Below are 14093 nucleotides of genomic sequence, written 5' to 3' on the forward strand. Positions count from 1 at the left end.
TAGATCTATGTTCTACATTGTATCTTCTCTCACTTGGGGTAGATGGGTTGAGATATGGAGTCAGGATAAATGCCTGCACGGTATATGCGCTATCACATGAGTGAAGAAGGAAGTGTCATAAATAACAGTCACCAACACATTCATCCAAGGTATACATCAGGGTATGTCACATTGATTTACCTAGCAGGTATCCTTCTCTGAATTCGCCCCCAGCCAGACGTGTACAGATCCCACTGTTCCTGAATATGTGGGAGTCATGGGTGCTCCCTGGAAATTTGGCTACAATGTGGGTAATGATGTGGTCCGCATCGCAAATTCCCTGCACGCTGATAGAATGTGTAGATTTGCGGTTCCGATGTATGTACTCTGTAGCTGCAGGTGGACAGATTGGTATGTGTCCCATCAATGCACCCTATAACATGTGGGAACTGTGCCTTTTGATAAAAATCCATCTTGGTTTTCGGCAGTTCTGCCTGTGTGCTGGGGAAGCGTATGTAGTGATGCATTATTTGCATCATGGCATCCAGGAGAGTGTTGAAAAACCGGGACAGGCAACTCTGTGACACACCACCTGACCCAGTTATCACCCACTGGTAACTACCTGAAGCAAGTAGGTGCAGGCTACAGAGCACCTAAACATGTGTTGGTATAGGGTGTGCCCTTGGTGTCTGATGCGACAGGAGTGGGTGCAGCTCCCGTATCAGGTCTAGGATGGTTTGGGGGCCTGTTCCTCTCATGGATTACAGCCTCAGTCAGTTGGAACAATGTAACACGCAGTCTGTACACGCGTTCCTCCCGTCTCCAGATCCTCAGTCCTGCTGCTTGCATACAAAGCCACCTTGCAATAACATTGAGGGCCTCCATTGTGTTCACAATGTTGTATTTTGGAGCTGTTTAAATGCAGTGCACCTGTTCACCACCTGCTTTGAGTCAGTGGTAATTTGCGACTCCTAAATACCGAAAAATAGAAAAATCTGTATTAGCGATTTTTGGCACAACGATTTGCGAGTTTTTATGGATTTCTTATTCTGCGATTCGTTATTTAAGGGTTTCGGGGTCTGCTAATGGCAAATTAAGGAACCGCTAAGTGGTTTCCCTTATTTTTAGTGATTCCTTATTTGCGATGGTGTTTGGTGTTACGTACATTGTACATGGCTATTAACCGGTCGATAACTCAGAAATTCTGAGTATTTGGCCACCTACATCTGGCCCCAAGTTGTGTAAAATGATTGAAGACTCCAAAAAAGTTCCCAAGATTGTAGGGTGACTTGGAATAACTTAGATCAATAGCTTACATCTATGTTGAGAAATCGTGGTACATATCTTCCAAGGTATGCATATAAATGTGATGACTTCAAGAAATGGAAATGCGGAGAGAAACTCTCATTCTAAGTCTACCCATCATGGAGCAAATGAAGAAGGAGATGAAATCCAATAAACAGATTGCTTCAAAAGAAATGCTTTATGGTAGTTAGAAAAAAACACAAAATGTACACCTCCTTCTGCTTTAGGATGCTTCAATTTAGAAGAGGACAATTGAGATTGTTTGTTATTCCAAAGAAAAGAGGATACAATAGAATAAATGGTTTTATAGGATTTAAACTGGATATGTAACAGAATATTAGAAGTAGTGAATAAAATAAAATAATAGGGACTAACATCATCTTAATTGTATCTAACCTGCCTCACCAAGATAAGTGTAAAGGGTGCCATCTAAAAGTAAAGAAAACAATCTTATGAATTTGCACATCGAAATTAAGAGAGATGAAAGTAGTAAGAGAAGGAATTAATTGAAAACCCACATATTTAATTTGAATAGGTCTCCAATTAAAGTTGGAAGACAAGTCATGTTTAAAAGTGAATGTATTCAAGGGTAAGTTTTCAAGTTTATTAGTATTTAATTCGTTGCCAAAAACCAGAATATAAGATACAAACTCTGATGAAAAAACAAGGAGGAAGGAATGAGGTTTTGACATAAATAAAAAAAATATCGGTACATGCAGCTAGTTTGATATGTTGTGCATTGTAGGAGAACCAGTTGATAAGAGACTTTTGCCTAAATCTGAACAAAAAAAGGTTAAAGTGCCAAATTAAAGAGATATAGAGATGGAGGCCATCCCTGCCTAACTCCCCTACCCAAAGTCTATTTTACCAAAATCTGGTTTGTGAATAGAGGAAATATATTGTATAATGTTTTGATCCAAAGGTGAATGTTCAGGTGTATGTAAATTGGCATAAAAGGAATGGAATTGTCCTAAAATATCGAGTCAATGGATTAAGTATGACCAATATCAGCTGTAATGGGTTAAAAAAATAGTCTGTTTTGTTTAATTTTAACATAATTTGCTAGCAACTTTCCAGATTTATTTTGAACTCCATAATACTTGGCACTAGACTTAGGAAGATAAGATGAGGCAGACTCCATGGATACTTTGTTAAAAGATAATTTAGCGGCAATAAGTTGTTGCAAGGCCCTCTGTGTATGAGAAGTGTAGTAAATATGTTCAAGGTGTTTCATGTTCTGAAGTAATGGTTTGGAGCGTGCATGAGATGCTTTCCTTTTTTGAGACAAAATGTATAATAAAATCTCGATCTGAAGCCTTAAAAGCATCCCAAATGGTACAGAAGGAAATAGTATCATAAAGATTCAAATGAAAGCATTCATGAAAAAAGGAAGTGAAGGAGGAAATAAAATCAGTATCCATGAGTGATGAGTTATTGAATCTCTACCGTTTAGCAGAGTTGCATGTAGATAAAAGGTCTCATTAAATTGACATTGGGGTATTGTCAGAAATTAAAATGGTACCTGTAGCTGTACAATGTAAAAATTGATTAAGATGATGGGAGAGAAAAACATGAATTATCCTAGATTGGGTATGATGAACTAGAGAAAAATAAGTGTATTCCCTTAAGGAGGGATTGGAAAGTCACCAGGCATCTATCAAGTGATGTTTTCCAAAAGCATGTACAAATGTTTTTTTGTGATTTGCAGGGAATATAGTGAGCTGAAGAGTGTCTATCTACAATGGGATCAACAAAATGATTACGGTCGCCTACTCGTGTTAGATTAGCATCTGAATGCTGCAATAGTTTCTGGGTATTAGTGGACCAAAACTGACAATCAGGAGAAGTAGGGCCATACACATTAAATGCAACTGTAGGAACTTTGTTGGTAGATAATGTAAGTAAAAACCATCTATCATCTCAATCCAGTGAGAAAAACACTTTACCCACCCAAGCCTTGCATATTTTCATGCAGTCCTGTCCTTTAAAGTGTGTTTCGTGTAAAATAGCAATGTTGGCATTAAGGTTTGGCAAATGTGATAAAACTTGCTGATGCTTGAGAGGGGAATTCAACCCCCTGAAATTCCAAGAAACTACTGTAAAGAACATTAAAAAGAAGCATTGCACTGAACACAATCAGACATAACCTTGAGAAAATCAAGAGGCATCACATTATTAATTAGAAATGAGAAATAAAATAAAGGCAAGAAAATTGAGGTACCTGTCCAAAGAGAAAGTACACAGTATGAAAAAAGTGAAGTAAAAACAAGTGAGTTAAAGAAGATAGGAAAGAGAAAGAAAATAGGTTGGAGTATAGGAAGAAGAAATAATGAAAAAAGAAGATCAGAAGAATAAAAAAAACATACTTACAGAAACTGTTGACGAGGGCGGGGGGACCACGGGAAAAGATGGAACGGCAAGACCCCAGAGAACGGAGAGGTACACGAAGGGCAATAATACACATGACAGGAGAGAAGAACAAGAAACAAGATGGGATAACTCCTGTAAGGTAGAAAAGGTTATAATTAGTAAGAAGCAGTTGATAGTAACCAAGAACGCTTCGGCCCCTACAACAAAATTCAAAACCATACGTTAACAATGAAAACACATCAATATGATATGGCTGCATATATCACATTAAATAACAATGCATAGGAAGCATTGAGAAGCAAAAAGACAACACAATATAGTATAATTTGAACAAATAAGATGATGCAGTAAAATCTAAAGTCTCCATTTTCTGGCTATAGAGAAATTCCTTCAAGCGAGATGGATCTTCATAGGTAGTAGTTTTGTTATCGTAAGTGTCCTTGAAGAGACATGGGTGAAAAGGTTCATCAGGTTCAAAGGGAGCGAAGCATCGGTCAAATACTTAAGGACTCTTTTCAACGATCTACATTAACCTTGGCATAGCCCTGAGAAAGGAATAAATCATGCCCAGGCCAGGAGATACGTTTAAGTTGTCTGGCAGCGGAAATGACCTGCATTAGTCCTGTGTCCTCTAGAAAATACAAGATGACTCCTCAAAGTTTCCTAGATGTGATCAGAACTTTAGAAGAATGGCCAAGTCTGTGAGCTCGCTGGATGTTAAGAGATGAAACTTCAGTTAGATTTAAATGCTGCTGGAGGAAAGTTTTGAAAAAAGATATAGGGTTAGAACCCTCTGTGTCTTCAGGCTATCCATAAATGCAAAGGTTGTTTCTACTGTTGCGATATTCCAAATCGTCAACCTGTCTCCATAGTCTAGTAAATTGCTCCTGAAATTACCTTAGATGGGGTATCCTTGAAATCACAAATGTAATGCTCTACAATAGAAATATGCTCCTTCATAAGATTCCATCTCTTTGAAAGATTTTGTGTTCTAACATTGGTTTCTTCCATGAATGTGAGCAAAACTCTTATTTCCTCTAAAAGCAACTCTAGAGAAGCATTAGGAGGAGATTTAGAGAGTGGTGGCGCGTCTTTTTTGAGTCTTTTAGGTGGTACTTTGCTGGCAGCAGGTTGAACAACTACAGCAGATATGACTGAGGAAGGGGATGCGCCAGCACTCTTGTGAGTAGAAACACCCTTCCTTTTAAAATAAATGGAAAGCGCAGGCGCAAGTTTAAGGACTTGCCTGAAGAAAGCCTGTTCATACACAAAGGGTATTATGAAAGGCTGTGAAGAAGTGTCTCCATAAAAATAAATACATAAAGAAATAGGAAACACAGGCCAGACCAATACTTAAGAAATTCTCCTCAGAAAGGTGAAACATGAAAAAATGTGTGGATTTCAAGCACATGATGTGATCCTGCCTGAGATTGCAGAGCTTTTGGGCCTCAATAATAAACACGACAGGACGTTGGCTCGCTCCCCACAGTGCACATCAGAGGTTTGGCTATTGAGAGTATTCCCTAGGCCCAAAGCTAAGAAAGTGGGCACCAGATTCGTTGATCTTGCACTGGTCTTGGACCAGAAGCAAATAGTGCTTAAGTGGATAGTGAGGGTCGGCCCTTCAGAAGCGGCACAGGGGAGAGATGTGGAGGTGTCCTACATGTATGAGGGGAATGTGGATGAGAGTGTATGCAACACACAATAAGTGGCTCAAGCAGTGGCGCTCCCCTGATTGTTGGGGCTGGAGAAAACGCTGCTTGGAGATTACCAATGGACATAGGGGTCCACCGTGCCCCTCCCTTTATTGATAACGTACGTGGGTTAAGAAGTAGATACCCACTCTCTCACTGAGACAACTTAGATCCTAAAAAAATATACTCAATGTAGATCCCCTGGATGCCTTTGTTACTAACTTGTTTTTCTATGCTATGTTGGTTTAAATATTACACAATACGATGGATATTGTATTCAAATTGCAACCCCAGCAACTTCTGAAGGGTCAGTATACATGTAGAGCAATAGGAGACATATATATCTCACCAGAGTTAGACAGCGAATCGGCCAAAGAAGTTGTTGGCTACTCTTTACTATTGCTCATTTAAATTGGGTGGACTTGAAGTAGCCATATACAATGTGCAGTTCATAAACTGAATTAAGACTGGACGAAGAACTGTGGCGCGATATGTTGCTCATGTAAACATTGTTGAATTTCTAACTGAAAATGCCAATCAAGATATATATATATTTTTTAAATACCACAATCACATGGTTTTAATTTTCTTCTCAGAAAATGTTGCAGATTACACATAATACCTCTTAAATAAAAAAAAATCCCCTGTACCTACTCATGAACTAATGTGGTTGCACCTGGTAAGCTTTTTTAATGCAGTGAGGTGAATGTTGGGTTTACCTGTCACCTATCCAGTTTCATAGAAATGTCTCAAAAGGACAGGACTCTCACCATCAGTTTGAAGTAAGCTTTGTGTATGAAGATTATTACTTCTCAGAGAACTTTGAATTGATATTTTTAATCCCTATCTATAAAGTTTATGTAAGCACAACATTTGTAGAGCAAGACATTTTACACTCCTAACTATTCGCAGAATCATGCCTAATTTAAAGGACAACAAATTAGAATTAATTCAGATTTTGAAGGGGCTCACTTTAAGTTGATAAGCGGACATGCAAGGCAGAATGTCTTAAAGTATCTCATGAAGTCAGACGATGCACACATAAAAGAAATCATTAGATACTGGTAAGTACCATCATCATAAAGATAACACAAAGAGAGACAAGCTGCTCTATCCAGTTACGGAAAAGAGTTGTAGACTGAACACAACCTCATGCAACCTCCTGACTAGGGGTACATAGAGTGGTATTCAACTTTAATTGCTTGTGATGGTTGTATAGATAAGAGGCTAGCCAATCATAACATTTATTCCCATTCACTCCTTCATGGTTTAGGGTATTAAAGGCCCCTGGTAAGTCAAGGACAATAAGTTGAGGAGAGTAAACGTCACCCAAAATGTTAAGGGTATCATCAACAAATTGAAATGTATTGGTTTCTCTACTGAATCCAGATCAGAATCTGGATTGTACGTCATTGAAAAGGTCATCATCAACTACGCAGCTCTCCAATTCTTTTGCTAAAATATAAGATTTGTCAAAGAGCAAAATTGTTAATGTCTTGATAAACAGTTCTTGAATTTTAATAGCACGCTGAGCTGGCATGTTTAGAGCAGTTTGGAACCTACCATGCCCAGAGACAACAACTCATGTATTTAGCTACAGGGCAGAAAATAGATTAGTGAAAAAACAACAGTTGATGGACAGAATGCAGAACAATGTCATACATTCACCCCAGTACAGAGATCTGGGCCTAAATCCATTGTTTTTTTGCACTCCACACCACCCCAGTTCAGACATGGCCATATGCAAATCAGCCTTGACCCTGTGCCTCATGGGAACAGTCCAGCCCGAACGAACAGAAAATAGATTAGGAAAATGTGTGCATTGTATGAGATTTGGCTATGGGCTTACTTTGTCTTAAGTGAGTGACTTTCCTAAAGGACACCCACACACCAGTAGCTTTCCAACCTACAGAATAGAGCATCTGAAGATTGGATTGGGTGGCATTTCAGAACCCAACCTCTTTCACCTTTTCTTCAAAGAAATTGACAAATGGTACCTATGATGATGCTCTAATGTGTTTTTTTTTCTTCAAAGCGAAATTGTGCTAACCATAGGCTACATCAACATGACACCTCATAGAAACAGGAAAATGCTCATAATCTTCCTAATATGTTCCTTCTATGAAAAACTATAGCCTTGGCATCGAGTTGTATTCTATACCACCCTATGTATTTGAATTTTCTTCATCATATGAATCCCAATGTGGATTTAGATAACTAAAGAGTCTAGTAATATTTTTTTCAAATCCCCTTAGGGCATTTATGGTCATTCGATAAAGGCGACTGTAGACTGTGGAGAATATTTTATGCTCAGCAACAATGTGAGGTTGTACCTACCTCTCTTAAATAATTTCCTCTTGCTCAACTTTGTTTTTGATGTCATTTTAGCATGATTATAACAAGAAAGTGTTACCATAGGGCAATGGTAACATCCCTGATTGCGGGCACACCTTTTGGTTCTTGAAAATCAAGACTCCTTATTATCTCATCAATATGAGGTTTATTGCAAAGTTCATCAGTTGTTGTATATCATTCTTTTCATACATATAAATCCATGTAGTTATTTTCACTCATGTCGATGTATCAAACTCATGACTGCTCCAATGTGCTCCAATGCATTTCGGGCTTAAGAACCCTTCATCTGGGAGCTCTAAAATGTAAAATATAACTATAAGCCATATGGCATACTGTCATGGCATGAAATAAACTCATAAGACATATACAAATAACATATATACAAATAGAAATAACATTTGCGTGTAAACTGTGCCGATAATATGGTGTTTAACAGTGAGGTAAGACGAGGGTGCATAAAAGCTGTTAGAGCGAATTACGAGAATAATGGGTGTCCAGGAATTACCCAAGAAGAGTCATAAACGAGTGTCAACATGCAGGAATTTTAAGCGCTCATCCACATTAAAAATGGGGTAAGTGGGTAAGTATCTAGACAGATACATGCAACCTATTGTCAAGAAAATGACCAGCTATGTGCAAGACACTTCAGACTTTTTAGTTAAACTGGCACAAGTTACCATTGATGAAGGTGAACACTTGACATTATGTACTGCGGATGTTAAATCCCTATACACATCGATCCCCCACGATGGTGGTATTGAGGCAATTGAAAAAGCTATTGTTGAAAGCGACATAGAACCGGCAATGCAAACATTTCTGATGGAACTTATGATTTTTACACTCTACCAAAGTTATTTTAAACATGACAATGAGTATTATTTACAGTTATCTGGTACCTCAATGTGGAATTGTGCTGCGCCCATGTACGCTAATATATTCATGCGACAATATGGGGATATGAATATTTATGGCAACCCTAATTGGACCAACAATTTAAAATTATATGTACGTTATATCGACGACATATTCATCATTTGGACCAACACCAAAGAAAAATTACAAGAATCGCTCCGATTGTTGAATAAGATTAATGATCGCATAAAATTTACCTGGGAGATTGACAACAAAACCATCACTTTCCTTGATGTTAAAGTTAACCTCACCACCACTGGGCTTGAGACTGACCTATACCGAAAAAAGACAGACAGGAACAATACTCTACATTACACCAGCTTCCACCAATCATCACTGAAAAACCACTTACCATTCTCCCAAATGCTGCGAATTAAAAGAATAGTATCAGATGTTGCATTAACCAGTGACCAACTAGAGGAAATGGGCAAAAGATTTATCGACAGATGGTACCCAGGTCCCCTCATTGAACAAGCCAAAGTACGAACATCACTGATCCAGAGAGAGCAACTTCTTACTAGAACTCACAAACCTAAAGAACACAGGATGGTTTTGGTATCGAAATTTTCTACCATGAGTTCAACGTATAAGAAAATTATTCTAAAATTTTGGCCGATTCTAAGCATGGAACCTGACTTTGGCACAGCTTTTAAAGATCCGCCGATTTTTGCACACACCAGAAATGCTAATGTCAAAGAAATACTCACCAAGAAAACCATTAAACCAGGACAAGCAAAAGGCACAAGGCCTTGTTTGAACTGTAGCAATTGTCATAACGTCATCTGTGGTAATACAGTCACTCACCCAATGAAAGGTCACAATATTAAACTGCAAGTAAACGCCACATGTGATACGTCAAATGTTGTGTATCTTATAAAATGCCCATGTGGTAAGCCTTACATCGGTAAGACTGAGCGGAAAATTAAGACTCGTATAAATGAACACAAGTCGAACATACGTACTAAAAATGCTAAATCCAACATTGCGATTCACTTCAATGAGGCACGCCATAACATTTCACAATTTAAGTTTATGATTCTGGAAACCGTTAATAAACGGGAAAATATGGACAATAACAAGTACCTACTACAGTGAGAAATGGCATGGATTTTTAAATTACAAACCATGAAGCTGTTTGGATTAAATGACCGCCTTGAATTTTCATGCTTTATTTGAATACACCTCTCGGGGGGTATATTATGTCTGATACAAAGTCCTTTCAGTGCAGTGGCTACTGCACTTGTCACACATTTAATTTTGTATTTATAATTTTTCATACAACCTTCTTGATCATATGTGCAATATATGTGTTAGTAAATATTAATACTCTTGTTATTGTTTACCCTGTCACATATCCACAGGAGTTTTCCTCACTCTCTCCCCCTTTACACCCTCCAATATGGCCATCACGCACTTGGCTGCACCAGTCCCTTTTCGATGTCACTCACAGACGAGTCACACACCTCTCTATCATGGCCGTATGTTAGTCCTCCTACCGTGTTTATTTAGTCGAACGCGTTATTTGTCAAGCCATATCCGTTTACTTCGAGCCACCGTGACCACAATCGTTTGACTGTCACGCTGTTGACACAACTTATCCAGTAAGTTTTTTGTACCTTTACGTAAATACTTCCTTTAGCCCGTACTTGATGGGCATTGACAGTCTCTCGTGTTTTTTTACAGAACACGTTTATGATTCACCTATGTCGACTTGTCGTAAGTCCTTGAACTTTTTGTTCCCCTCCATTATGAGCCGAATTCACCTTTTATTTATTTTCGAGACGTCGTTTTCACTGCGCGACTAATGACATAGTTTCTCACTACTGTTCCGAAAGTCGAGCACGCTAGTAACCACGGCGCATACACTGACCCCCCGTTTTTAATGTGGATGAGCGCTTAAAATTCCTGCATGTTGACACTCGTTTTTGACTCTTCTTGGGTAATTCCTGGACACCCATTATTCTCGTATTTCACTCCAACGGCTTTATGCACCCTCGTCTTACCTCACTGTTAAACACCATATTATCGGCACAGTTTACAGGCAAATGTTATTTGTATTTGTATATATGTTATTTGTATATGTCTTATGAGTTTATTTCATGCCATGACAGTATGCCATATGGCTTATAGTTATATTTTACATTTTAGAGCCCCCAGATGAAGGGCTCTTAAGCCCGAAATGCATTGGAGCACATTGGAGCAGTCATGAGTTTGATACATCGACATGAGTGAAAATAACTACATGGATTTATATGTATGGAAAGAATGATATACAACAACTGATGAACTTTGCAATAAACCTCATATTGATGAGATAATAAGGAGTCTTGATTTTCAAGAAACAAAAGGTGTGCCCGCAATCAGGGATGTTATTACCATTGCCCTATGGTAACACTTTCTTGTTATAGTTAACTGACGTGTTAGGACGGACACGCCACCTGTAGGAGCACCCAACCACTGAAACTTTAGATTAACTTTTTGTACCTTGGAAACAACAAGGATGTGCACCAACCTATCAACAGTTTGTGTCATTTTAGCATGATTGACATACTTATCATTGCAAATATCTCACATTTAGGTCTCAGGTATAAACTTTGTTATCTTTTGTCTGCATAACTATTGGGTTTTTTTGTCAACAAATTCACCATGGAAGAATAAAAAATGAACATTTTACCTCAAATTATTTCTCACTGAGCTTGTGTTTTTCTCTACAGGGCAACCACTTGAAAATACTGTGATTATGAATGCATCTATTGCGAATATCATTGTGGCTATCTTGCTTGGCCACCGCTATGACTATCAAGACCCAACATTCCTGCGACTACTGAGTTTGGTCAATGAAAATATTAGACTTCTCGGATCACCAATGGTTGCGGTAATTTGGAACTTCTTGCCATGCTGTTTTTGTCATGTCTCCACCTCTCAATGGCTTTGTTAGAAATTGGGTAGGTAGGTAGAGGTATGCACCCTGTCCAAGCAGAAACAGCAATCTTAGTCCGAGTAAGTCAGTCATACACCATAATTTATCCTGTGCTCATCCTCTGGTAGCTTGGCACTGAGCAAGCAGACCTAACTTAAGGGGCAATGTGTAAAGTATTTGGGTAATATAACACATAGTAACACAATGAAAACACTACAAAAAGTCTCCACCCCAGGTTAGAAAAAACGATATGAATTTTAAAAATAAAAAAGACCCAAATGACAAAAATTCATCCAATGAGTGTAAGTTGGGATATCAATTTTCTAAAAATAAAATAAAAATAGCACTTAGAAGCAATGAGTGCCTATGGGGATTATCTGCTAGACCTGGACTTGGGCAAAGTCAAGTGTTCAGACCGACGGAATGGAGCGCGGGCCAGCTTAAGGAGCCATGCAGGCCTGCTGAACCCAGTGCCTTGATACTGGTCGCAATAGTGAGATGCGGGGTGCAGCAGAGTGAAGCATCGGTGTCGATCCCGCAGTTGAAGTGATGGGTTGATTTACTTCACACAGTTGCGGAGATGCAGCAGTGACCTGAGAGACATTCGTTCCATACACAATGTGCTGAGTTTCGTCACACAGTTGAGGGGGTGCACTGATCTTCCCACCCTGCAGCTGCAGCAATGTGTAGTTTTGATACATCAGTTCTTTAAGGCGGTGCAACAGTTTCAACTGCAATGTGTCGATTCTGCTCCTGCAACGGAGTCGATGCGCTGGTTTTCCTACACACAGGCAAGAGAAATGGTGGGTTTTGCTGGCACAAGCACCTGATTCCACTTCCAAAGGTCCAGGCACAGGAGCAGGTGATTAACTTTGGGATGCCTAAGTCTCAAGCAACAGAAGGCAAGCCAACATGCCCTTGGAGGTCACTCTGGGATCAACTCAGCTCAGCAAAAAAGCAATTTGTCCCTAACAGCAGTGCATAAGAGTGTCAGTCCTAGTAACAGCACAGCAGTTCTTCTGACAGAGGTTCTTTACAAGTCCAGAAGTGTTCGATTTGGTGGGGTCAGAGACCCAGTACTTATATCCAGTTGTGCCTTTAAAATAGGGGTACTGTCATGTGTGTTAGAGATAGCTAGACCCTTTGGTCCCTTACGGACTCTGTAGAATAGTGACACAAGTGATTAGGTGTGGTTAAGCAACTTCATGAAGTGGTACGAGCAGTTAACTGTTACACTCTGAAGAATAAAGGTGTGTAATATTGTGTTCCATATGTGGTATGATCATTTACATATACCTGGGGTGGGGAGGACGCTACAACTGGTATCAAAATAGGGGATTACGTAAACCCCACAACCTGAAAAACGAGAGTGCTCTCCCTGGGAGTTTGAAATGGTCCAACAAACTACTTGTTCATGTCACCTGTGGCTCAGTAGATGTGGAAAATCGACAGTTAATGCGTGTGGAGTCAAATCACCACTCCAGCCAGTGCAAGTCTAGTTGAGAAAGTGAAGGCCTTACAGAAAGTTTGTTTGCCGTCGGCAAGAAATTTGCTGGTAAAGTTGAAGCAAGAGATGTTGTGCCACAGCCAAACACAGAGTAATCATTCATACAGTATGACAAAGCTAAAGGCAGCAACAAGCAGGTACATTGAAGCACCAAAGGCAGTGATCGCCGAGTATAAGGAAGTGCTAAAAGTGGAAACTTTTCTAACACAAATCAATCAATCAATCAATCAATCAGGGAATTGTGAAGCGTGCTACTCACCTGAGTCCCAAGGCACAGGGGGGCAGCGCTGATCAGTCAAAGAGCCAGGTCTTGAGGGTTTTTCTGAAGATTTGCAGAGTGAGTGTCTGTCTGATGTTGATCTGGAGCTCATTCCAGGCCTTTGCTGTGATGTAGGAGAAGGCTCTTCCACCTGTTCTGGCTCTGTAAATGTGTGGGGTTTCAACGAGAGCGAGGTCAGCGGATCGGAGGTTTCTCTTGGGTACATGGAAGGTGATTCTTTTGTTGAGATATTGGGATCCGATGTTGTGGAGGCATTTGTATGCTTGGGTGAGTATCTTTAAAGTTAACGTGGGCAGTGGAGGTCTCGCAGGTGGGGGGTGATGTGTTTATGTCAGAGGATGCTGAGGACAAGTCTGACTGTGGTGTTCCATATGGCCTGGAGCTTACGGAGCAGGGATTTGTTGATTGACAAAGAAACACTAAAGGCAATGATAACAAGGTATGGAAAGTGCAATGAACAGCAACAGGCAAGTGCAAAGGAATGCTGTGAGTAGAAGTAGATAAACACAGATAAACCAGGTACAATACAAAGAGGTAAGAGTGGTGAAGACCCTGTGCAAAAAACAAAGCCGCTACTCAGCGCCAAAGAGGAAGAAAGCGCCTCACAACCAGGAAGCGTGTGAAACGACCCACATGTTAGCACATGGCTAGTGATTCACGAAGGTGTCAATCCAGGTGGGCAGCCAAAGCTGCCAAAGCGAGTTTCGCTCTCAACAGCAGAAAGTTCCACAGGTTCTGATGCCGCTGCATTCCTAAAACCACCGTCTCCCT

General features: G+C 39.8%; 1 protein-coding gene across 2 annotated transcripts in view; it reads left to right on the forward strand.

Annotated features, from left to right (window-relative positions):
- The window catches only part of LOC144762426 (cytochrome P450 2K4-like), a 613835-nt gene that overhangs the window by 370483 nt on the left and 229259 nt on the right, over window positions 1–14093 (forward strand). For both annotated transcript variants that reach the window (XM_078647608.1, XM_078647607.1), the window contains one exon: window positions 11330–11490. In XM_078647608.1, the coding sequence (XP_078503734.1) occupies window positions 11330–11490 (161 nt within the window). The remainder of the gene's footprint in view (window positions 1–11329; window positions 11491–14093) is intronic.

Source organism: Lissotriton helveticus, chromosome 6, assembly GCF_964261635.1.
Source record: "Lissotriton helveticus chromosome 6, aLisHel1.1, whole genome shotgun sequence".
Taxonomy (NCBI): domain Eukaryota; kingdom Metazoa; phylum Chordata; class Amphibia; order Caudata; family Salamandridae; genus Lissotriton; species Lissotriton helveticus.